The sequence below is a fragment of the Epinephelus fuscoguttatus genome, linkage group LG13, assembly GCF_011397635.1.
Source record: "Epinephelus fuscoguttatus linkage group LG13, E.fuscoguttatus.final_Chr_v1".
NCBI classification, from domain to species: Eukaryota; Metazoa; Chordata; class Actinopteri; order Perciformes; family Serranidae; genus Epinephelus; species Epinephelus fuscoguttatus.
The window spans coordinates 31,597,794-31,625,296 of record NC_064764.1 but is presented as its reverse complement, the minus strand read 5'-3'; the positions used below and the strand labels follow the sequence as shown (position 1 = coordinate 31,625,296).

The window sequence follows — 27,503 nt, the reverse complement described above, 5'->3', positions numbered from 1 at the left end:
GTTCTGTTAATCAGAAAGGAAGGCAGCACATCCGTTATTTTTATTATTTTATATGAATCTTTTGATATTTTTTTCTGATTCATTGAGAAATACAAGTCAGAAAAAAGTAAAGAAAATAAACATACAAATAACAGAATTCCCCCAGTGCTCAAGCTGGTCTTGAAATTTCTTTTGTTGTTCATCCAGCAGCTTCCTGAGAATTTACTGACTTTTCAATAAACCCCTCCCCCAGACAGTGACTGTCAAATCTATCTTAGCAACCGTAACTTGGCATGCCAGATCCGTCAAGCTGTGGATTTCTCCACACCTTGAAGTAGTGCACGTTACTACAGTAAGAGAGAAAAGAACAGTTTATCTTCTCTGACATAAGCTGTCATCTTTAGCATGTCTGGCTGACTAGCTTGCTACCTAACAACCTGGCATGTCATAAACAAACTACATTAGTCTGTGGGGTTGCAGATTACATTAAAAAGCTCCATTCACAACTAGCATATCCACTGTGTGGTTCTTCCTCTCTGTGTGGAGGACGTTTCAGGATGCTGTCAGAGGTTAGATTAACATTAATATTATGACAAACTAGCTGCTCTCTGCAACACTAAAGCAATGCTGTTTCTTTATTTACATGTTTTCTCCATACAGCCTATCATCAACTGAGGAACTATACTTCAGTCTTGAAGCACTAACTTCAGTCTTCAAGCATAATATGTGTGTATCCAGATGCATATTTTAGACCCTTTCACAAGATTTTTGTTTTAAAATCAATCAACTGAAACTTAACAATTAAAAGCCTAGTCTCTTTTACTAGCCCGGTGTGGCTACACATTTTGACAGTTAAACATCTGTCTCAATTAGATGGTCTGGTTGCCAAGCAGTTAATTTTTTTATAGAAGTTCTTTGGATGTTTAAAACTGGGTTGTTTGCTACCTCAAATTATGTGTCCTTTCCTCGATTACTCTATAAGTTATTCATATTTCTTTAGTCAGTAAGGATCATCAGATCAAATGTTTTTTTATAAAAATGAATCCAAGTTGTGAGGATTGTTTTAACAGGATAAAGTGGTGTTGTGTCGGTATGCTGGGTGCTGTAATCCTCGAGTGCTGTGACTCATCTCTGTCTCTGATGCGCTGCCTGTCGGAGCTAGATCAAATGGATGATTCATCACTGACATATTATCTGAAGCCGAACTTTTAACAAGTAATATTCAGACTGGTTTATATAAAGAATTTGACCATATTTCCCAATCTTTCCCCGACAGTTTGGTGTGAAAGGAATTAAAGTCCTGTCCCAAATATAGGCCTAAGCAAATAATAGCCCGGCACGGTGGTGTGGTGGTTAGCACTCTCGCCTCACAGCAAGAGGGTTGCCAGTTCGATCCCGGGCGTGGGAGCCCTTCTGTGCGGAGTTTGCATGTTCTCCCCGTGTCAGCGTGGGTTCTCTTCCTCCCACAGTCCAAAGACATGCAGACTGGGGACTAGGTTAATTGATAACTCTAAATTGTCCGTAGGTGTGAATGTGAGCGTGAATGGTTGTTTGTCTCTATGTGTCAGCCCTGCGATAGTCTGGCGACCTGTCCAGGGTGTACCCTGCCTCTTGCCCGATGTCAGCTGGGATAGGCTCCAGCCCCCCCGTGACCCTCAAGAGGATGAAGCGGTTAGAAGATGAATGAATGAATAAAAAAAGGTCAGGCAGAGACAGGGCCGGATGATATGGAGAAAATCCAGTGTCACGATATTGTTGACCAAATATCTCTACATCAATATTGCTACTATAGTGTAGGGTTGACTACTGGTTCGTTCACAATATGTTTACACAATGAGATTTTTGCTAAATAATCATCAATAATGTGGATATAATGACTAAGTGGGTGAGTGCAAATAATAGCACAGCTAGAGCAGTCTGGCAAGTTCAGAAAGTTACATAATTTTACTGCAATTCAGCCTAGAAAATCAGGCAAAGACAACAGTTACAGTACCCAAAATCTAAGATGATATCTAGCCTCATATCACAGTCTCAATACATATCAATATATTGCCAAGGACGAGCCAGAGATGGCTTTTTAAACCAACTCACAGAGCTAATGTTAGCTTCACTAGTAGCGAGCTTTAACAAATAAATACTGCCAGCGACAGTTTTCATTTCAGTGAGCATAATCAACAATCATCAGCTAATAAATGAGAAGCTGCTTTGGTCCACCTCGCTCTGAAATCAAGAACCCTCTATTTAAAAACGTACTAAGAGTTTTAAAGGTTAAATCTGCTGCAGCTCTGACTTTATAAATAACGCTGAAACAGGTTCACTTTCATTCTGTCAGAGAAATGAAAGTCATCTCCAGCTGCAGGTGTGACTGTTGTTTTCTTTTGCACTGTATAAGAACCTGTTGGGACCTGTTGGGACCTGTTGCCCTGCCGCTGCCTGTCTCACAGCGTCTCACGCTCTTTTCCACTTAATTTCAGCTGAATTTCTTTCTCTTTCTTTGAATCCGCAGTGTTTTCTTCCTGGTTTAAAAGAGCCAGACGTGAACACCACTTGCCTTCAGACACTAATTCACTGATTCACTTGCACCTCATTCAGCCTGAATCCTTTAATGAACTAATTCACTTCTATCCCATTCACACAGTGACACTTTAATCCCCTCCCATCCTCCTGTTCTGACAATGTTTGACATCATTATAGCCCACTAAGATCTGTTCATACATGACATGTCATGAGTCTTCTGCACCACTGAGGCCTTCTGACACATGTCAACATGATTAAGGCACTTACTGTCAGGACATGACGATGTGAGGTGAGATTTAGGCTGATGACAAGAAGCAGAGAGTCTACTCAGCTAATGAGGTTTCAACAAATACTTCACTCTAATCTAAAAGTGATACCATTATCTTTTCATCCCAATGTCACATCCACATAAAAACTCAAATGGAGAAAGGTTGCAAGTCTTCAAAGGTTGTAGTCATAATACAGACATTCTCATTCAAACCAACGTGGCAGGATAGCCAGAGTGGCAGCCTTTTTTCTGTGTACCATTACTATTGCAACAGCTGTATCGGGCTAACTTCCATATAAACATCCGTATAAACAAACTGACCGGCGGCAAGTTTTCTGTCTGTGATTGATTATGGTGACATATTGTATATGCATGCAACCTCCTCCATTTTACGTAGCCTTGATTCAGTATACCACACATCACTACCATGAGTCACTTACTCATCACTGCATTCTTTCTCGCAGACGACAGCACTGGTATATTTTTATCTATAAAGCATTATTGGGCAAACTTCCAGCCAACCTCTGCACCCTGCTGTGTGTCAGCTCTGGTAGTTACCAGCTATGCTCCTCCAAGTGGTTGCTTTTTAATGTTCCCCGGGTTTTAACAGATCTGGGGGAAACTGCATTCTCCTACTCTGCACCTTGGACATTGAACAATCTTCAAAAATAAAATTAGAAACCCATTGATGAATTTAAGGGCATCATAAAGAATGTGGTAACAGAGACGTGTGTGTGTTTCTTGAGAGGCCACTATGTTTGAATAGTTGTTGTTTTATTGTGGATTTTTGTATTATATTTGTGTTTTAAGTGGCTGCTACCTCGGCCAGGTCTCTCTTGTAAAAGAGATTTTCAGTCTCAATGGGACTTCCTGGTTAAATAAAGGTTAAATAAATAAATAAATAAAATGAACAGTTTCAAACTCACTGAGGCGAGGTTTTGTAGTAACGACCAAACAAGCTTTGTTGTAGTCTGTTTTCAAATAGGCTTGCCATTACTTTCAAATATTACTGTAACTGTAATTTCCTTTTTTATTTTGCTGCCATTAACTGCATGTCTTTTGACGTACTGTAGCTGCCTCCAAAAAACAAGGGAGAGCTGAGTGGACAGCTGAGAGGCAAAGAGGCAGCTGGAATAAACAGTGTGCAGCGCATTTTCAGATCTACCTCTGTGAATTAAGGGTTCATTTCGGCCAAACCAGAGCTGATGATTATTGTAACAGTGGACTAACTACCTAGATGACTAACAACACTAATTAAGATGGATTTGGTGAGTTTTATTTAGTTTCTGAGTTTGTATAGTGTTTTTTATAATGAGCTTACAAGTCAATTAAGCTAACGTTAGCCATAGTTTGATAAAAAAAATAAAAATAAAAGAGAAACTTGGATTGCTGTATGTTTAACAGAAAAAAATAAACAGAAGTATAGGCCAATACAGTATTCTAAACTAGTGACACCCCATTTCCATTTAGTTATGTGACTGGTGTCTGCAGATGTGTAAATATACAGATGATGCCTCTTGTGTCCAACGCAAGGAAGTGCATGTCTTTACGGATGGATAGAAACTTGATAGAAACTACCTGTAGCCATATTGCATGGCACCAAATAAATGAATATGTTGGCCTGCCGGGTACGTAGCATGTTTTGTGAAATATTTCATTAAACAGATGTATGAACGGCTGAATGAGTCATAATGACGATCTGACTGTATATAATGGATAAACATATTTTTGCAGAACACTACTACTCAGAGACACAATGTGTTAAATTTGGATAATCAAGTTCTTTTCAATCAAATAAACTCACTTGACAACACAGGTAACTGAATTGAGGAAAATAGCCGGTTAGCCAGTTAGCAGCCTGTTAGCATAACTAGCACACTGTCATACGGTCTCTCTGAAATCCACCACAAAAGTTACATTTTTTTAATGTACTAGAGGCAAGTTCCAGACCAAAATATTACTGAGGGGAGGAGTTTCACAGGCAGATATCACAGAGATTCCCATAGGAATGAATTGACCTTCAGTTACCTTGTCTTCGTACATAAAAATAAGTGGAAACGAGGCGTAAATGTGGCACCATAACAGCTGACAACAATCACCACGTTCCTTTGTACTAATGACCTCAGCAAACAGTTCAATGTGCTTTCTATTTAGTTTATTTCTATGATTGTAGTGAGTGAAGATGAAAGAGGACGCAATATTCGGAGGCAGCAGGAATATTTAGAAACTCACACTCAGTCTTAGTGGCACTAATTGAAGAGAAGTTTAAAGTCACTCTAATTACCTCGACACTATTCTTTAGTTTGATATCATTATTATTTTTATTATTGTGTCATGCATGAATAATAACCCCAGCACATACAGCATAACAAAGCCTTCCAGCTGTGATTGCACTTGACAGAAAAATGTTGAGGTTGTGCAGCACTTTGCAAACTATTCCTAAGAACATGGGCGAGGTTTTTCAACGGTAGCAAGGAATTTACTGACCAAAAATTTCACCCAGGTTCAGGAAACTAAGCTGGAGAACCAGTCGGACATTACTACAGAAAGGCGGAATTACTAGTTAAACAATTATCAATGCTGAAATGATTTGAGGGACAGCAAAAGAGCGGCTTCTGTTGTCTAATTTCTTTTTACTGTGTATGAAATTGAATGAAGGAAACTCACACTGTATATTGTTAGACAACTGGCTGCTGTTCCTCAACAAGGTGTCTCTGATCAAATCTATACAACCTGTGGCCTCTCAGCATCGACTCATTAGCATCTATTCAGTCCCAAATTCCACAAGCAAGCTGACCTTCGGCCCACACACACACACACACACACACACATATACAGAGCATACCTACGTGCCAGCATTCAGTGCTTCAACAATAAGCCATTACAGTCTATTGTTATCTCAGTAACACATAAACCCTTTCGCTATCAGAGCCATTACTGATGTATTCACAGCAGTTCAGACAAATAATGAAAACACACACAGACTCATTCAGAAGACAGTAAGTCATGCATGCAGTGTGTTTCCACACCTCTGTGATTGTTGACTTTTCTCCTCATGAAGAAACAAGACTGAGGAATGAGGATGGAGCGGTGTATTGCTGTGTTTCACACCAGGTTCTGTTGATTTTACAGACACTGTTGTGTTTGACAGATGTCTTCATTTACACACATGATCGAGCTGTTTCTCATTATATCAAAGGAATTTTTGCACAACACACAAAGAGTCTTATAATACTAATGATACTTGTTATTAGTTTTTTCTTCATAAGCTCTTCGTGAGACCAGAAAAATATTCTTCTTCTGGTCTTCTTTTAACCATATCATTTCTCTTATTCCCACTATGAACTACGGTCTAGCCACTTTATTAGGTACACCTTTCTAGTGCCATGTTGGACCCCCTTTTGAACGGCCTTAATTCTTGGTGTCATAGATCCAACAAGGTGCTGGAAACATTCCTCAGAGATGTTGGTCCATATTGACATGATGACATCACACAGTTGCTGCAGATTTGTTGGCTGCACACCCATGATGTGAATCTCCTGTTCCACCACATCCCAAAGGTGCTCTATTGGATTGAGATCTGGTGACTGTGGAGGCCATTGGAGTACAGTGACCTCATTGTCACGTTCAAGACACCAGTTTGAGATGATTTGAGCTTTGTGACATGGTGCGTTATCCTGCTGGAAGTAGCCATCAGAAGATGGGTACACTGTGGTCATGAAGGGATGGACACGGTCAGCAACAATACTCAGGTAGGCTGTGGTGTTTAAACCATGCTCAGTTGGTACTAAGAAAATCTCCCCCACACCATTACACCACCAGCAGCAGCCTGAACCGTTGATACAAGGCAGGATGGATCCATTCTTCCATGTTTACACCAATTTCTGACCCTACCATTTTTCTCTCTCTCTCTCTCTCTTTTTCAGACCATCCTCTGTAAACCCTAGAGATGGTTGTGTGTGAAAATCCCAGTAGATTAGCAGTTTCTGGCACCAACAACCATGCCACGTTCAAAGTCACTGAAATCACATTTCTTCCACATTCTTCAGCAGGTCGTCTTGACCATGTCTACATGCCTAAATGCGTTGAGTTGCTGCCACGTGATTGGCTGATTAGTTATTTGCATTAGCAAGAAGTTGATAAGGTGTACCTAATAAAGTGGTAGTGTAGTTTTCCTTTTTTATTTTTTCCCTTAGTGCTACTTTTTTCTATTTTATTGCATATTTTATTGTTTTATTATGTATATGCATGTATTCTTATGATATATGCATTCCATTGTGCAATCCTGTATTGTATAATGACAATAACACTAAACCTTTAACCTTTAACCTCATTAAATTTTTTTACAATAAAATATCCTTTTAACTGTTTAACTTTCTTTGCCTTTGTTTGACACTGGCCCCTGCTCTTGAAAACATGGAGCCCACTGTTGAACCGCATTAACAATGAACAGTGACTACGAACTTGTTCTTAATCACACTCAGTATGTCTACTCACTGTTCCTGTCTGATAAAAACTACTGTCAATATATGCACTAATGCCATAAGGCAGTTTAGTGTGCATGACAGTAGGAGATTGCGGACAACGTCTTTTTTTTTATTTATTTCAATAAACCTTGTTACACATTTCCCCTGCCTCATGTGAGTACTGTGGATCTCCAGAAAAGGAACAAAAACACGAGTCAAAACCGAGACACCCTACAAACTAAGTGGCCTAGGAACTTTGGTATGTTGAAATGGCTACCACAGGGATCGTTGGGATAGAAATAAGCATTAAAACCTGTTGCCCTCCAAATCTGAGCTTTTTTTTTAACTACTAATTCAAATCATCAGTGTTTGAGGGAAAGCTCTACCCTTATCCATCTTCCTATCTGACGACAGGTTAGATGGAGGACACAATTTACCAAATGTCAAAGTGTTCCTTATGTTGGAGTCGATAGTTAAAATACAGAATTAGCAGAACATGGGGGGAAACTGTTAACAATGAGCAGAGATTTGTAATCTTGTTTGCATTGTGAGTTATTCTCAGGACTGACCTTCAGCTCCCAGTGAAAGGTCATCTTCAAAGCTGCAGCCGTTCTTCAGCACTCCTGTTCTCACACACACACACACACACACACACACACACACACACAGTACACAAAATAGTTATGAAATCCTTCGGTAACATATCCATGGATACATAGGGTAAGAGACATTTCTTTACCGATTCTGAACTGCTAGCGAACAAAAACAAATCCTAACTTTTAAAACAAGTTGTGATGGCTGGTTGCAAGAGTTTAATCTACGTCCCTTGAAAGTGTCCTTACAGGTTGGAGTCCTCACAATGTATAAAAAAACAGACAGACAGAAAACCTGGATTACCTTTGCTGGGAGAAGCAGTCTGATCATCTAGAGAGGCTCCGAGGGGAGTCCTGGACAAGAGACATAGAGACAGAGAGAGTTATATATTGTCCTTACCAGGCTAGGTTTGCTAACAACAAACCAGGCTACAAATACTAGACTAACTGAGGGTAATTATCTCAAGCCGACCAGGCCCCCAGGAGGTACCCCAGACTTTGAAGCCAATTTGACACAGTGGCAAAACCGTGTAACTACAACTCTGGGTTTGTCACATGATGTCACTGGTCCTAAAAAGTCTTTTTTACATTGAGAAAGAAACATCTGTGAGTGGCACAAACTCCACAGAATGACTTGTTTCACCATCAAGATTTGATCCGCTCTGTCCAATAACCTTTCGACAGTCTAGAAGAGCCCTAACTGCCTGTCAGGCTAAGGTAAAGTTTCTCAGATTACTACAGAACAGGATATGGCTAAGGATAGCATTACACCTCCTAGGATGTCTTAAGATAACTATTCCAGGCTAATCTCCTGTAAGGCTAAATAGAACAGTCCCAATCTAGTCAGGCCAAGGCTAACTATGCCAATGTTAGGTGTCTGTCAGTTGAAGGGTAACAATCCCAGGCTAACTACCAGTGAGACTAAGATCGATTATACCAACATTAAAACTAAATGCCTGCCAGGCTAAGGCCAAGTAACACAGGCTAAGTCTAAGTAACACAGGCTAATAGCCCATTAGGCTGAGGCTAAGTTACGCAGGCGTACTAACTGCATGTCGGGCTAAGGCTAAGTGATGCAGACTAATGGCCTGTCGTGCTAAGGCTAAGTAAAGCAGTCTAACCGCTCGTCAGGCTTAGGCTAAGTTACACACTAAGTGCATGATGGGCTAAGGCTACGTGATGCAGGCTAATGGTCTGTCTCGCTAAGGCTACGTAAAGCAGTCTAACCACTCGTCAGGCTGAGGCTAAGTTACCCAGTCTAACTAACTCAGGCTGAAGTAACGCAGGCCAACTGTCTTTTGGGCTACAGCTAAGTAACGCAGCCCAGCAGCCTGTCAGGCTGAGACTAAGTTACGCAGGCTCACTAACTGCCTTTTAGGCTGAGACTAAGTTACGCAGGCTACCCAACTGCCTGTCAGGCTAAGGCTAAGTAACACAACCTAACTGCCTGTCAGGTTGAGACTAAGTTACACAGGCTAACTAACTGCCTGTCAGACTAAGTCTAAGTTACACAGGCTAACTGTCTGTGGGGCTAAGGCTAAGTAACTAGGGCTAAGTGCTTGTTGGGTTAAGGCTCAGTAACACAAGTTAACTGCCTGTCAAGCTAAGGCTAAGTAACGCAGGGTAACTACCTGTTGGGCTAAGGCTGAGTAACACAGGCTGCCCATTGGGCTAAGGTTAAGTACCAAAGATTTACTACCTGTCAAGCTAAGGCTAGGTAACGCAAGCTGACTGTCTATTGGGCTAAGGCTAATTAATACAGGCTGACTGCCTGTCAGGCAAAGGCCAACTATCCAGAATAACTCCTTGTCAGACCAGGCTACTCCTGGTAGTCCACTCCTGACCAGGCTAGACTAAACATCCCAGGCTAAATCCTGTTTGTTGGTACCAGTCCCAGGTGTGTTCTACTGACCAGACTAGTTGTCCCAGGCTAACTGGCTGACAGACCAGGCAAGTTGACGCTAGTAGTGAGCTAGTGGATCTGAGCTGCTGTCTGCAGCCGGACGCTGAGAACACTGAGCTGTTATACAACCTGCCACTCTTATCAATGGGACAAACTTCATGCCACCATTTAACACACACTCACACACACACACACACACACACACACACGGTTGTGTAACTGTGCGCAGCCGCAGTATTTGGTAATCCTCCCATTTTCCACCGGCAGCCATGTTGGCCTCAAGCCCCTGCCTGTGGCTGTTGCTATAGCAACCTGTGATTCTAATTCTGCTGGTCATGTTACTACGGTGACGTGCCAGAGGACACATAAGAGCGCTGTACAGCCACAGGGTTGTGAGTGACAGCAGCGAAAGTTCTGTCTGTGAGTGTGACAACAATGTTGACTTAGCAGGGAGAAACCCCTCCTCTGTTTACTCTCCTTTCTTTCCGTCTTCTGTTGGCTTCTTCCTGCATCTTTCTTTCCTTCTTTCCTTCTTTCTTTTGCATGAACTGCTCTGTGTTCCCTATCTCTGGGCGTTGGTCTGCAGCCTTTGTATGTGTGTGTGTTCTGTGTGTTGTATGTCTAGGCGTAGGCTGTGTGTCCGTCCTACGTCAGCAGCTGATAACGTCGCTACTAAACACACACATGCACCTCCAGACACCGGGACAACATATCAATAAACCAATCAGCAAGGAAACCAGTGAGCCACTCAACCAGTCATTTGGAATTTTAAGGACCCTGTCATTTCAATTTTCAAGTCTGTTTACTGTACATTAATATTGATCACTTTCTAATCCTCTATCAATTTTATGATTGATTTTACTGCTTATAGATAGTCACTGATTTCAGTTCACCTGCAAGAAAATCAACTTACAGCAACTGGCTGCACTCAGCTTATGTCAGCTTTATCTTAAGTTATCAAGTGATCTGAAATCTCATATATGACATGTACCAAACAGGCTAAAACAGGACATTGAAAAACATTGCTGTGTTCCTTTAATCAGGTGGTGTATGGTTACTGTACCTGCAGTCAATCAGCCAGCTGGTGATCTTGTTAGGAACTTGCCCTGACAGAGAGAGACAGATGAGCGTGTTAATGCAATAAGCCAGCAGATGTGGTGTGCAACAGTTGTTACGACACACTATAAAAAGTATTACAGTGGTGCTAGACATCAGGATGTAACTCAACATCTCAGCCGATTATAGTCAGTGTGCCAACAGGCTGCAATTCCACCACAGTTTACACGTAAATGGGCCACACTCAGTTCCTGCTCACACTGCTGTAGCACTAGCTATTCATAATTTTTATTAACATTTAATATATCCATTATTTTTCATATTAGTTATTTAGTGAAAAATGGCCCATGAAGTTTCCAGGAACCCAGTGTGATGTCTATAATTGTTTTTGAAAAGCTGGAACCAGTGAATGTTTGACATTTTTGCTTAGTGAATGACTTAATTAATTGGTTATCAAAGTCCAAATATCCAAAAGTAGTTTATATTTAAGAAAGAAATGGTCTCAGTGACGTGAGAGGATTGTGCATGTTTAAACAAGACTAAGAGTCTGCAGCCTTACCAGTGGCTCTGTGAGGATGTGCTTAGGCACAGCTGTACTTTGAGCTAAATGCTAACATCATCATGCTAACATGCTCATAGTGACAACACAAACATGTTGATGTTTAGCAGGTATAATGTTTACTGTATTCACCATGTTAGTTTAGTGTGTTTAGGGCCGGGCAATATGTCCTGAAAATTATATCACAATATTTTGGGGCTCTCGATGCATGATATATAGACTCATTTACTGTTAGTTAACAGTATGACGATTTTTTATTTAAATTTCTTTTTAGAACAAAGTTGGAGTAAGTCTTTGAGCACATCATAATTACAAACTTTTTTGAAAATACAGTAATATAGCGATCAAATAAAGACAGAACACTTATTTTATGCCTATACATACATGAAGAGATGGTAAAAATAAACTTACAAAGTATATAGAAAACTGTTATTGGTAAAAAATTTTAGGCAGGAAGAAATAAACAAATGAATTAATAAAAGTAAAGATAAATGATAAAAAAAAAAACAAAAAAACAAAGGGGGGGGGGGGTACAATTTTGTCATACCATCATAACACAGGCCGCTACAAGCTCTTCGTCCTCTCTGAATGGCTTTTAACATTCTTATGTGTGCACACAGGGCTTTAACCAGAACTCTTTCAAGAGCTCAAAGCTGCAGTTTAAGACTCTCTGCTTCGACTGTCCAGTGTTCTCTCTGTTGTAATAAATCCATTGTTTTGTTTGAGGTTTAACTGGCATTCTTTTAATTTTGTCATCTTGTTGCGCCCTAATGCTTATCTTGATAAATCAACTCCCAATATTCGCATCAGAGTAGTTGATGTAAAAGCACATAAATGTGCATTTCTTCAGCCAAATTACTGAAAAGTTTGTTAAAATTTGCACAACATTTGGGTGGAAACCCGACAAATATTGTGACGTAACAGTTACATAAAAATATATATTAAATATCTTACAGTATAGAAAAAATAAGTGATTTTGTTTTTCCCCCCACTCACTTCAACGCAGTTTTTTTAGAGTAGTATCTAGTGGACACTAGGGGTACTGCAGCTTAACACACTTCAGCATGAGAGCTGGGTTTTTGAAGCCATACCAATATCAACATTTAACAGTTTAAAAAAAACAATATATTTGCCAATATTTGTTTTCTACTGTGACAAATAAACAAATCATAAACTTGTCAGTGCTTACTGTAATGGAGACACTGTTTCTAAGTTACCTCATGTAACCCTACCATCAACCTTTCAGTCCTATTTCTTGTTGCTTATTAGCCACCATACACCGTGATACTGACATAACTGTATTGAGATAAAATGGTATGATAATGGGCCGTATTTAGCTCTGACTTTGGCATATAGGAGTTTGAAATAAAGAGTTAATCCGAAATGTTATTCTTATTAAGGGAACGGTTAGCAAGATTCCCGAGTCCAAAATCCCCAGTTACAACATTGGTTAGCTCAGTCTAACCTGGATCCTCTGAGGGTCTCTGCTCTCCCCCGTCCCTCTGGCTCTGTTGGGGCCCCTGGGAGTCAAGGCTCTCTGCTTCTGATTCTTGCCAGATGGAGTCTCTGCTCTGGGCCCAGGCCCGACGTCGCAGACACGCTAAGCTGCAGTCTGACTGCACTCTGGGATCTGAGGATCAATCAACAAATAATTCTGTTAGAAACCCTGACTACTATGACGCTATCAATCAGGTTTGGCAGGTATTCAACCTGACAGACAGAAACTACAACTGATTGAATACAAACACACACAGCAGGTGAGTCGAGCGTGGTGGTCACACGCACCAGTCCTGCCCTGCATGTATAGGTCACCTAACTGTTCTTTTCAATGACCACTTTGATAAGGGACAATAAAGACATGACAGAGGGCCCAGAATTAATGACAATGTAATATCACATTGAATTCCAATTTATTTTAAGACTAACTGTGAAAAAATAAATCTGTCACCTGCTGTTCAACTTTGATAAACTGTGACATTTGAATTTGTGCCACCAAACAATTCACAATGTTCCTGTTCCCCTTCATCCTGATCAGATAAGCTCAAGTACCGTTTCATTTGTACCACCTGTCATGTTCCAAATAAAGTAACACTACAAACATGTACAATATTTTTTTATACAATTTAACTGTTCATTTTTGGTTGATTGGTCCAGTTGCATTCATACTGCTAGCACTGGTGTCAGATGCTGGATCTTTCAGTCATTTCTTTGTTACTTTTACCTTAATGTTCATCCGTTACCTTAGGCTAACTATTCCAACTATTTATCCTTTACTTTTAGCTAACTATTCTGATTGCTTATCTGTTAATTTTTATTTAACTGTTACAACTGTCTATCCGTTACTTTTAGCTAACTATTCCAACTGTTTATCTGTTAATTTTAGCTAACTATTCCAAGTGTTTATCCGTTACTTTAGCTAACTATTTCAACTGCTTATCCGTTATTTTTAGCTAACTATTCAAATTGTTAATCTGTTACCTTTAGCTAACGATTCCAACACTTTATCCATTACTTTTAGCTAACTATTTCAACTGCCTATCCCAAGGGTCTGCAACCTTTGCCATTAAAAGAGCCATTTTTGACCAAAAATAATTTGAAAAAATCTGTGTGGAGCCACAAAACATGTTTGAGCCTTATAATCAAGGTAAATAGCCTATTAAGTCTAAATTAGCATATACTTATGGTCTAAATAAGCATTTGTTAATATGTTTTACCACAAGGTGGCCACTGTGCAGGGCACTATTAATAATTATCTGGTAGTTAAATTTTGCAGAGTTGGCAGTGAGAGCAAACAAATCTGTCCACGCACTACTACATTTTCTATTTTATTCAATTTACTTTTTTGGATTTGGCATCCATAGCTAACCAGCCACTGGTATCGAGGTTCAGCAACATTTGGATTCATAGAATGAATTTCCATAGACTTCTTTTCTCAAAGGCTCAAGGAGCCACTGGACAGGGGCTAAAGAGCCACATGTGGCTCCGGAGCCACAGGTTGCCTACCCCTGGTCTATCCGTTACTTTTAGCTAACTATTCCAACTGTTCATCCATTACTTTAGCTAATTATTCCAACTGTCTATCCGTTACTTTTAGCTAACTATTCCAACTGTTAATCTGTTACCTTTAGCTAACTATTTCAACTCTTTATCCATTACTTTTAGCCAACTATTTCAACTCTTTATCCATACTTTTAGCAAACTATACCAACTGTTTATCCAGTACTTTTAGCAAACTATACCAACTGTTTATCCATTACCTGTAGCTAACTATTCCAACTGTTAATCCTTTCATTTTAGTTAAAGTGTTTATCCTTTACTTTAAGCTAACTATTCTAATTCTTCATCTGTAAATATTTTCTAAATATTCCAACTGTTTATTCATTACTTTTAGCTAACTATACAAACTGTTTATTTGTTATTTTATGCTAACTATTCTACTTCTTTATTTGTTACTTTTAACTAACTATTCCAACTGTTTATCAGTTACTTTTAGCTAACTACTGTATTTCAACTGTTTAACTTTGTTATTTTTAGCTCATTTTTTAAGCTGTTAATCCATATTTTCATCCACTATTTCAACTGTTTATTCTTTACTTATGTCCACTACTTTTGGCTAATGATTTCCACTGTTGAAGTAAGATGACCCACCTGGAGCAGTGCTGGTGTCCATTCCCTGTGATCCACTCTTCATATCTGCCTGTCTGTGTGTCTGGTCAGGGTCAGTCAGTCAGTCAGAGGCGACTGACGACTCTACAGCAACATCAGTAACAGGTAACACACCTAGAGATGGAGAGAAAAAAAGAATTCATCTCACTTATTTATTTATTTATTTATTCATTGGGTTATTTAACAGTAACTGTGCACATTAATAAATATTGCTGTAAATGTGGCAGAGTAGGTCAAATGGTCATTTTTCATCTGTAGTTCTTAGGCAGATGTTACAAAGTCACACACAAAAAGACTATATATATATAGAGAGAGAGAGAGAGAGAGAGAGAGAGAGAGAGAGAGAGAGAGAGAGAGATACATATATATGTATATATATATATATATAGATATGTATATATCTATATATATATATATATATAATATATATATATATATATATATATATATATATATATAGTATATTAGACTAGTACTATCTATATCTGTGTATATATATATATATATATATATATAAATATACATATATATATATATAATTAATTACTTTAAATGAGCTCTAAATAAATAGTAGTGTGTCCCAACCTCGAGAGATGAAACAGAGCGAAGATGTTTTGTGGTGAGATGAGAAGAGGTCTTTATTATTAATGACCAAGTTACCCACACTGAGACCAACTGAGATCACAAACACACACACACACATGCACAGGAACAGCCAAAATAAAATCCAGTGCTGAGCTCTGTTGTCCAAAAAAATCAAACCCAGGCAAGGCAAGACAAACAGTGAGGAATGGACACTGAGAAAAAAACACTAGCAGAAAGTTACTAAATAATTTTTTGAAAGTACGTATTTAAGTACAAATTTGGCATGCTTGTATTTTAACTTGAGTATTTCATTTATATGCCAGATTATACTTCCACTCCACTACATTTCAAAGGGAAATACTGTACTTTTTAGTCCACATTTAATTGACAGTTTTTCCATACCCTAAAAAAGCCTAGTCCACGTTTAATGCCCAATCCTTTTTACTTGCCCAATGTGGCTACACATTTTGACAGATAAAGACCTGTGCTGATTAGACGCATGGTCTGATTGCCAAACAGTTTATTTCTATAGAAGATCTTTGGATGTGTGAAGCCAGTTGTTGGCTACTCACTGGAACTAACATCAGTTAGCTGTTTAGATCACACATACAAATATAAATGTTCACATTTAGATTCTGAACAATTCAAACGTGAAGTTCATTTTACTGAAACCATGAGTTCCAGAGAAGACTATCATTCATTCCGGTTTACTAGCATGATGATAAAACAAGTGGTGACTACCTTCCTCAGAAGCTATCATAGAGTTAGAATGTGTGTGTCCATTCCTCAATTACCCAGTGTGCTATTCACATTACTTTAGTCCATAAGGGTCCACTGATCAAAAGAATCAAAGGGGTTTTTCATAAAAATTAATCCAATTTGTGAAAATTGTTTTAACAGGATAATGTCTTGTTGTGTTGGTATGCCGGGTGTTGTAATCCTCGAGTGCTGTAAAACAAGTGTCATCATGCTATCTCTCTAAGAGGTCCTGTCTGTGGGAGCTAGATCAAATGAATGATTTGTCACTGGTATGTTATTTGAAGCCTATTTTTTTCCCACCTTTGCTGCATAATAGTTTTATGTAAAAGGAGTTAAGGCCTGTCCCATATAGACACCTGTCCCACATGTAAGCCTGTTGGGTTTGGGGATTTAAGCATTTTAATAGCCTGGTTTTTATGGTAATAAACATGATGTGCTTACATGATATGATGCAGCACTACACTATTACACTACCCGGTAATATACAAAGCAACTAAAACTTGCTCCACATTGACAAACTACAAGATTAAAACATCATAGCACTTTGAAAGGAACCACTGAAAAGTACTTCTACTTTTGATACTTTAAGGCCAATCTGTAGTAATACTTCTTCACTTTTACTTAAGTAACATTTTGAATTCAAGACTTTTACCTGTAATGATTAGTATTCTTAGACCATGGTATTTTTACTTTTATTTTAGCACAGAGTCTGAGTACTTCTTCTACCAACATTTCATAGGCAAAAGTAATAGGCAAAACTAAACTTGGCTGTCATCAGGTTTGTGTCTGTAATAAAAGACTGATTGGGGGTATAAGCTCTGTAACGTCAGCATGCAACCACGAGCAGACTGTGTTTGTAGTAACAACAATAACAGCTCTAAACGATCACCTGATCCCATCATGACAATTTGGGGAGTGGCACTCTACTGGGTCAACTTTCAGTTTTAATAGTCATCAATCATCATTTTAATAGTTTTGAATCAGAGCCTTTGGTATTTGGATCAAGTAGGTGCGCCAATAATTAGTAGTTACGGCTGTTATTTATGTGTCGGATACATGTTTGATAAACATGCTGCTAATATGGAGGCCTATATATTTATTTTTATTATGTATACTAAGCAAAAAACACTACTTTTGCAATGACTTAAGGTCTGTGTTAGCTCATTTTCAGGTTGCAGCTTATCTGAGTATCAAATCAGACTTGTATCAATATCAAATGTCTCTGATCGGGCCCCAAAAAACTTGTTCAGGACGTTCCTAGTTTTACTTTTCACCCCATGTCATTTATTCAACATTCAGAATTGTAGATTATAATTTTGTTTTTTTCTGCCTGAAAATAATGATGCTATGCTACAGGATATAAAATTGTTAAAATCTAATTGCTGCTTTTACATTTATGAGGCATAATAAGCAGAGTATTTAGAATAACACTCAAGTCTTTCTGCTGCATAATGATGATACTTGAAGTATATTTTGCTGATAATACTTCTCTAATTTTATGTAGGAAGTAGGAAGTAAGAAATAGGAAATAAGTTGCAGGACATTTATTTCTAATGGACAGCTTTTACACTGTGGTGTTGCTACTTTTACTTAAAGGAAAACTACCACTTTCCTACCTTGTCTGTGTCACCGCTGCGTGGGCAGTGTGTAAGATGAACAGTGTTTGTTTTCCCTAGTGCCTCGAGGCTCCAAAGCTCCCCGCCCATCCACCAGCAAAAGGCATCCAGGTGACGCAAAACTCGTCAAACTCATGTGAATTTTGTGGCTTCTTCTAAGCAGCTCATCCCTCAACTTTTAAACACCCAAGTGTCCTTCAGTGCACTAACAGGGAGTTTTCCAAGCAGTTACCACAATGATAACATGACTTTGACCAAAAAAAATAAAGGTGAGTAAATGTTGACTTGATGGATCATCTCAGTGTGAGACAAGCTTCAAGTCTCTGCAAGTTGATTCGTCATAGAAATGAATGAAAGGAGGTAGATCTAAAAACGGATTTGGGAATTGATCAGCAGTAACGTGTGTTGTCACAGAATTTGCCTCTAGGAACTGTGACTGCTGCACTGAAATTGTGCAGTACTGAAGTTTTGATTGAGTTGATGCTCAGACAAGAGGGTACATTTCATAGAAAGTTTAGAAGCGATTTTTAGGGCTGTAGATAATGGTTATTTTTATTAACTGCGTCCATTAGTTTTTAGATTAATTCATCTGGTTGACACACTATAAAACACCAGCATGCCGAACAACAGTTCTGAGCGTCCAAGGTGACATTTTCAAATACAGGGCTCAACAATGGGGATTGCCTGATAGGCCAGGGCAAGTAAAATCTCATGTTGGGCTAGTAAATCTAGCAACTCACAAGTGTTTAAAAAACTGAGCACGTCATTTTTTCTGGAGCTGATAATGGAAGTAGTTAAGAGTTTCTGAAGAGCTGCACATGTGCAGTACTGATTCGGCACCTGCAAGAAAATGGCGGCAGGTTAAGACAAAATTTATGAGCTGAAGCGCAAGGGAGCACTTCAAAATTTATCTTGGAGGTAGCGTTAGAGAATGGCCCAATCTTCAACTATGTATTATACATTTTGCCACAAGTTTAAGAGCAAGGCGCATAAAAAGGAGTCGTTTTTTTAATGAAAATTAACTTTAGTCTTTGATGTTTTTGTGATAACTGCTAATAAATAAAACAGTTTGTAAAGGGGCAAATAAAAACTGACCTCGGGTAAGTAGATTTCTGATCCACTAACCTGACCAGGCAAGTTAAAAAAAATCATTAACGTTGCACCATGAAAGTCTTGGTCTGTTTTTAATAACACATAGTCTGTATGAGTCTGGAGTCGGTGCCGCTCCGAACACTGTCAGTGGACGGGAGTACTCACCTTGACAGAAAAACTCCTTCACCCAATCAGCATAACAAAATACCAGGGAACATCTTCATTACCAACAGAGCCAGTTAATAAATTAAGCTTTCACCAAATCCAGTTGGAAGAACAGCGATAGTGTTTTTTCCCCAGTGACTGCACACTGTTCCTCTTGTAAATTGTTGTTATTGACTCAATTTCTGCAATGACGTCACTTACTGCTGTGTTTACTCTACTAATGTTTGCAACAAACGTTTGCAAAGCTGCAGCCTGCATTTTACGTCATCGACTAGGACGCAAACACTGACTGGCTGCTAACGTTGTAAACTACGGTGTGGATCCCCGATTGGCCTGATTGGATTTTAATATCTGGAAAGTGTTTGGAGCGGCACTGAGTTCAGACTGATACAGAGGACAAAACATATGGTGTGCTCAAGTCATCAGGACAGTCTCACCAGGCTATAAATGACAGCCAAAACCCAACAATATTCAATTAATAATTACATAACCTCCTAAGACCCTGTGTCCTCATATGAGGACATCACATTTCTACCAGACCTTATACTTCATTCTGCTTAATGTAGACCTGTCATCCTTGTTCGTGGACACTTTTTTGTGCTATGTAGTGGTAGTAAGAGCACAATACACTAATCCATGTAAAAACAAGACGGCAGCCACCTCTGCCAAGTCAGTCTGCAGCAGACCCTGACACAAAGAAGAAGAGCTTCAACAATCGGCTTAACAGACTCACTGACTAGTTGATCAACAGAAAATTAAATAACAGCAGTTTCACCAGCCGTAACTTAAGGGATCTAAATGTCCAAACATGTCTAGTTTTGTTTCCTGAAATATGAGGATTTGCTGCTTAACTGTAAAAGTAATCAGCAGATTTATTGTTAACAGAAAAGAAATACTGGTAGCAGCTGTTTAATTTCTTTTTGCAGTAGCCTAACTCCCTCAGCTCTGTCTCACAGGCAAAAGGCTGCCTGAGCCCCGGCAGCCAGCCATCAGCCGACTGTTGTATCAAGAACAAGACCACAGTTTACTACAGAGGAAGTGCTGTATGTCTTTAACACTGTTTACAAACTGAATTGTAATAATAGGTTATTAGGTTACATGGTCTCTAACAGCAGCTGACTCAAGTTAACAATATGAGGTGATGGGAGGACAAAACTACAGCACGGAGCTACTGACTGGAGGAGAAGGATGGAGAGGGAAAAACAGAGGAGCATGAAGCCAAATTTAAGTGAGAACGTGTGAAACAGGAAACAAGTGTTTAGGATGAATAACAGAACAACTTCCTGTCCGAGAGAGAGAATGAGAGAGATGGGAGGGGGAGGGAGGGATTGGTTTATTTTTAGATTTCTCTTGCACATGCAAAACAAACTTGAATGTCACAAAACGACGACACGGTGTGCAGAGAGGAAGCAAAGTCTTTAACACACAGCCAAATAGAGGAGGAGGTGGTCAACTGTTCTCAGCCTCATCTCAGTCATCCTTCACCCCGACATCTGTCTTTAGGTATCAAACACTCGTATAGGCTTGTAAAGGAGACTATAAAAACTTTGCAGTGCCGTTCTTTATGGAGAACAGCAGCTATGTTTAGTTTGTATTCTGACAGTTATTAAAGGTTTCAACGGTGACAAGCTTTCATAGAGAAAAGCATCCAAACATCTAGAAAAGGGTTGTTTAGTCTTTAAAATGTCAGGGAAAAATGTTTTCTAAAGCCCAAAGTGACATCTTCACATTGCTTGTTTTATTAGATCAACAATCCACAACCCAAAAATATTCAATTTACTATCATGTAACACAAAGAAAAGCAGCTAATCTTCATTATTGAGAATCTGGGACTAGGTACTGTTAAAGTGGTCAATATTAAAATACAATATTAATCGTTTCAGCTCAAGCTATTTAGATGTGTGCCTTATAGCCACATTTAAAGGTCACATTGTGTAGGATTTAATGTAAGGGTCAGCCATCTTACCTATCAAAAGAGCCATTTTCAACCAAAAATCATTTTAAAAAATCTGCCTGGAGCCGCAAACATATTTGAACCTTATCGTAACACTGCACATTGAGTCTAAATTAGCCTTTCGACATTAAAAATAAGCCTAAATGAGCATTCAAAAATATGTTTTAATACAAGAAGGCTTCTCTGCAGTGGGCTATTTATAGGGATGTCCCGATCGGATCCTCGGATCGAGTATTGGCTCCGATCATGTTATTTTTACAAAATCGGAATCGGTAATAAAAGACTGGAGGAATCAAAACAAAAATGGCCAGGTTTTTCATCTATGTTGTTCATTGTTGCCTCCACTTTCCGCTACTTTGTTTGTTGAAGACAAGAAGAAGATGATATTGAATTTGTTTACATTTTGTGCTGCTGAACCACCGATAAGCTTTTTTGATACTATTTAAATAAAAAACAAACCTTATGGGACAACTTGGATGCATTCTTTTTTTTCTTTCTTAATGCTTTGCAAAGTATCGGATCGAACTCGGTATTGGACTCGGTTTCAAAATAAAGGACTCTGTATCGGATTGGATGCAAAAAAATGTGATCGGGACATCCCTAGCTATTTATGATTAATTGGTAGTTTATATTTGCAACTTTGGCGGTGAAAGCAAACATATTTGTCCATGCACTATTTAATTCTGTATTTCCCTCTAACACTTATACTTTTATGGATTTGGAATCCATTGCTAGCCTAGCCAGGGAGGCTAAAGACTAGCCACCGCTGTTGAGATTTGACAAAATATAGAGGAAAAGGTGTCAGGTCGTAGACGTATGACGCACATTTTAGTTGACAAAATGTTAAAAAGAGCGCCTAAAGAGCCACATACAGCTCCAGAGCTGCAGGTTGCTTACCCCTGATTTAGGAGATATATTGGCAGAAAAGGAATATAACTTAAAAATGTGTTTTCTTTAGTGTATAATCACCTGAAAAATGAGAATAACTGGCTTTTAATTACCTTGGAATGAACCGTTCATATCTACATAGGGAGTGGGTCCTCATCTACAGAGACTGCCATGTTGCACCACCATGTTTCTACAGTAGCCCAAGATGGACAAGCCAAACACTGGCTGTAGATATAGCCAAATCACGTTTTCGTGTCAGTGACCGTAGTTAGCAGCCCCTCCGTAGAGTTGCGATGATATGGGATTTTCACAGTACGATAACTGTCTCAGAAAATATTGCGGTTTCAGGGTATTCATGGTATCAAAGAATTTATATTTTCGGAATGACCCTTAAAGGAATGAAAATGGAAGGGTTACTTTTGGTTGAACAAATGTTTTATTACTATAACTGAAACCTGAAACCATTGTATTAATGGAAGTATGTATGTGACAACAACTAAAATAAAGGGGAGAATCTCCATCCCTTTGCATTTTTATTTTCAACATCATAGATAAGCAAATACGGACGTATGTGGTATGATAACCATCAACTTCTATATCACGGTATACCTTAAAAGCTGTATATTGTTGTAACCCTACCCCTCCGTGATGAGCAGCCTTAGAAAAACATGTCTTTTCTTAACAATAAACTGCTTTATTCAGTATTTTTACTGGTTTAAACCACAGGATCGGTTTGTTTCGGAGAGGAAGAGATCTCTGCAGATAATTCAGTTCCTGGTAAAAATCTCCTGAATGACCAGATTTACTAGAGAAAACACATTAGCAGGAGTTGGGCAGCGGCCTATCTGCGATGTGAGGAACAACATAGGAGAAACTTACTTACTGGTTTAAATCACCTGGGGTTTCATTTATAAAGCAACGTTTTGGATCCATACTAAAAATGTACGTACAGACCAAAGCCAGGTGTGCGCCAAAAAAATATTAGACAATTTCTACAGTCAGGCTTCCACCTCACCATCTGCATCGCTAATTCACTGTCTCCGAAATGTTCGTAAGCATGTGTCAAAGTTTCTCCCATCAAGTCTGTTTTCATAGATCACAACTTTTGCGTGAGAAGTGGTGTGTACACCTCCTTAAGGCCCAATTTCAACCGTACACAATGTTCACATTTGAGACCCCTGGTCCGTTTGTTTTGGAGAGGAAGCTCCCAGCAAGCTCCCAGTAAAAACCTCCTGAACAATGAACAGTGAAGGAATTCTAACCAGGACAAGTAACCACTCATTGCAATCTGCAATCCTCACCACTAGATGCCACTAAATCCCCTTAAATCTTACACACTGTTCCTTTAAATGAGCACCACTCACTCACCACTAAATTTCATTTAGTGGTGCTGAATGTGGTCCATTTTCACTCTGAAATACAGTCACTCAGCCTATATGCTGTTGAAGCAACAGTTACACACAACTTAAACTTCTAAGAACATTCAGTTTCCAACAAAACTTTCACTTCCAACACACAAAACTTCCAACACACTTCAACCTCGACACTTGGACGTTTTCTGACCTGCACATCACCAAATCAGAATCAAACTGATGCAGTAAAATCCTGCATTATGTTATTGCATGAGTGATAATAATATAATTATAAAAGTTATAAAAGTTATGTTTCAGCATTGAGAACTGTCACTTTAATATTCTTGATAATACTTTTACTAAAGTGACATTTCTAATGCATGACTTACATTTACAACTCTCGTACTTTCCCCTGAGTAAATTATCTGAATACTTCCTCCACTTCTTTGTGGCACTCTTGCAATAACATATAAAAAAGTGAGATTTACCTGCTTTTCTCTGTTTTATCTCACCATAAATCAAATGTCTTTGAGAGAAGATGACCCACTGACTGTGAGCTGTGATAGAAAGCAGACTTTGAGGTCACGACTCTGTGAATGAAACCGCACTTACTGTCTGTTTCCTGCAACCTGAACCTTCATCTCTCTGACAGTGATGTACGCTCACTGCAAACGGACTTAAACAGTGGAAACGTGGGGACACGGAGACGTTTACATCACTGTTACATCACTGTTATAGTTAAACTGCAGGATGCCACTCTGGGGGATCAAATAGAAGCTGAACAAAGTCTTTAAATAACATTAGTATAATCAGGGAAGTATACTTAAGGTATTAAAAGTACTCAGTGCAGGAAAAGGGTGCCTGTGAGTGTTATACTGTTACATGATTACATGAATATTACTCATGCAATAGTGTAAAAGCAGGATTATTTGTTGCAGTTGGTTGAAGTGGAGCTGAATTTTAACCATTTTGTATCAGACTAATGATTGTTTTCATTATGGATTAACCTGCAAATTATTTTCTCAATTAATCGATAGATTTAAAACAGTGAAGTCCAAAGTGACATCTTCATGTTGCTTGTTTTCTCCAATTAGTAGGGCTGGGAATCACCGGAGAATCCACGATATGAAATTATCACGATACTTACGTCACAAATTTGGTTTAATATGCTGAATATTGTGATAAAATATGCTGCGATTTATTACCTTTTTTTCTACTGTAAATTATGTCCCCAAATAAAAACTTTGCCTACATTTATTTCATCTATTAAGATAACAATAAATTCAGTCTGTTCATCTCACTGCAGCCATTTTTTGCAGCAGCAAACTGTATCTAGTGAACTGAAAAAACAATTGATTATTAAAGGTTAATTTGTATTTGCAATTTTAATCATTTATGTCATAAAAAATCTATACTACTTGGCACTAGGGCTGGGCAATTTGACCATAATTTCATATCAAGATATAGGTCATTTCATATCCCGATCGATATAGCACATTTTAATCCAATTAATAAAAAGTCAGACAGCAGAGTTATATCACTCGTTATGTTTCTGTAAGTGCCGTAAAAGCTTCGCGAATTAAAAAGCCAAGAAGAGTAATTTATCAATGAGATCCGTGCAAAAGATGGACGTACTCCAAATGACGAAAAATATTGCCGTAAAAAGTGTAATTTGCATCACAACGATATAAACGATAGAGCAAAATATGAAACGATGGACACACGATATATATCGTCATATCGCTCAGCCCTGCTTGGCACTCTGTGACAATACGATATTGCCACATAGAAATACTGCAATATATGCTGTATCGATTTTTTTCCCCCAACCCTTCCAACCAGTCATACAAATAACTAAAATTAAAGTATTGAAATAACTAAAAATAATAATAAAAAAAAAAACAACTAAAGTAGCAAATCTTCATTTTTGGGAACCTGGAAACATGATGTTTTTTTTGCATGAAAAATCAATGAACAATCACGAAAATAGTTGCCAATTAATTTGCTGTCAATAGACTAGGGTTGCAATGGTATGAGCATTACAGAATTTATATTATTATCAGTCAGAATGACCTTTATAGGAATTAAAACGTAATTAAAAGTAGATATTTTTGTTTAAACAAACGTTTTAATACTATAATTAAAACTTGAAACCATTTTGTTAATGGAAATATGTGTAAACGTCTCCCTTCTAATTTACCTAAAATAAAAAATGGAGATTCTCCAGTTGTTTTTTTCCCCCCAATATCATAGATTAGCAACTGTACACAGTATGATAACCGTCAACTTTTATATCACAGTACACCTTAAAACCAATAAATCGCTGCAACCCTACCCCTCCATAATGAGAAGTGTTGAGAAGACACAGATTTTTTAAAACAATCGGTTTGTTTTGGAGAGGAAGAAACCTGTGCAGATAATTTGGTTTCAGAATTACTCTTAAAGGAACGAAAACAGAACAAATGTTTTATTTCTATAATTAAAACTTGAAACCATTTTGTTAATGGACTTATGTGTAAAAAGTCTCCCTTTAAAGTCTGTCAGTTGAAATGTACACGGTATGATAACCGTCAACTTTTATATCACGGTATACCGTAAAACCGATACATCGCTGCAACCCCACAAAAAAATAATTGAGCTGCACTTGTAGTTTAATTTTTTAAACAAATCATCAGCTTTTGTAAGCTTTTTGTGTTTTGAGTGCAAAATTCTTAATTTGTAAAGTAACTAAAGCTGTCAGACTTATATAATTCAGTAAAAAAAAAAAGGTACAATTTAGAGCTTTTTGTGAGCGTTTTGAATGATTTGTGTGCAAAAATCTTAATTTATAAAGTAACTAAAGCTGTCAGACAAATGTAATTAAGCAAAAGTTACAATTACCCTCTGAAATATAGTTGTAAAAGTTGTAAAATAAGCATACAAGTACTTACCCCCTCTGTCTAGTTCCAACACATATCCTGTACAGTGGATGCTAATATGAACCACTTTACCTTTAAATACCTGCTGTACCGCTGTAAAAATAAAAGTGAGCACCATGCGTCGTTAAAGTTTCGCTTGTTTGTTTTCTTTAGCTCAGACTAACTTGTTTGTCCATTAACCTTTCGTTTTTTTTGTTTTTAGCTCAGACTAACTTGTTTGTCCTGTTCAGTTGTTCCTGCTCTGTTTGACAAGGAGGACATGAGACTGACAGTAGTCAAAGTGCGTGTACTGTCACAACTAACAGCAGCAGCGCTATTATCACACACAGCGGTACAATAAACTGTATTAGTCGCAGTAAAGAGAGCAGGTACATTTACTCACCGTCATGTTTCTCCGCTGTTTGTGTCTCTACTCCCAAACTGTCAAACTTGTCCAAACTTTTCTGAAAACACTCCAACATTCCTGCTTCCGCTTCCTGAAACCAGCGGGAGGAGAGGGGGCGTGTCCTCGTTGGGCTGCGGCGGAGAAACAGCGACACCTGCCGGCCTGAGTCAGCAAGCACAGGACGGTCAGCAGCGGTTTTACAGTCAGGAGGAAACAGGGTGGAGGAAGTACTCATATCTTTTACTCAATTAAAATTAGAAATATTATTGTCTAAAAGTACTTTATCATAGATTTAAGTCCGACATCTTGTGGATTTTCATACTACAGTAATAATGTTTAAAGCAAGAAATGACCTGCTACATGAAATATTTAACAAAAAAACCCCAAAACTGTTAAGTGACCGAGAGGGGGGTTATAATTTAAAGGGATTATTTAATTTCAAGATTCATGGTGTGCATATTACCAGTAAAACTTTTTGTATTTCAATATGTGGAGTAAATTTATGGAACAGTTTGAATGTGGAGCTCAAGCAATGTCCAAGCATACACCAATTTATACACCAATCTGTGTATCTGTCTATCTATCTACAGTATCCTCCTGAAACCCTGTGTCCTCATATGAGGACATCACATGACCCATGTAAAAACAAGATGGCAGCCATCTCTGATTACATTTTATGGGGTTAAAACTAGTTTCTTTATGATTAATAATGCTTGTAGTTTGATATGGCAACAATTTGAACAATTTAAGCAACAGTAACAAACTAACACACTTAATTAGGA

General features: G+C 38.4%; 1 protein-coding gene across 3 annotated transcripts in view; it reads right to left on the bottom strand.

The window, feature by feature from the left end:
• The window catches only part of itprid2 (ITPR interacting domain containing 2), a 59,553-nt gene extending 32,728 nt beyond the window's left edge, over positions 1-26,825 (bottom strand). The window contains exons 1-6 of one of the 3 annotated variants that reach the window (XM_049593690.1): positions 26,719-26,825; positions 14,990-15,121; positions 12,807-12,971; positions 10,790-10,832; positions 8,128-8,177; positions 7,800-7,853 (exon numbers count right to left, since the gene is read on the bottom strand). In XM_049593690.1, coding sequence (XP_049449647.1) covers positions 7,800-7,853; positions 8,128-8,177; positions 10,790-10,832; positions 12,807-12,971; positions 14,990-15,032 — 355 coding nt within the window. In that variant the 5' untranslated portion in view covers positions 15,033-15,121; positions 26,719-26,825. Of the gene's footprint in view, positions 1-7,799; positions 7,854-8,127; positions 8,178-10,789; positions 10,833-12,806; positions 12,972-14,989; positions 15,122-26,348; positions 26,587-26,718 lie in introns of those variants that run through there. The other 2 variants (XM_049593689.1, XM_049593691.1) reach the window with 2 other exon arrangements.
• Between the last annotated feature and the right edge of the window lie 678 nt (positions 26,826-27,503).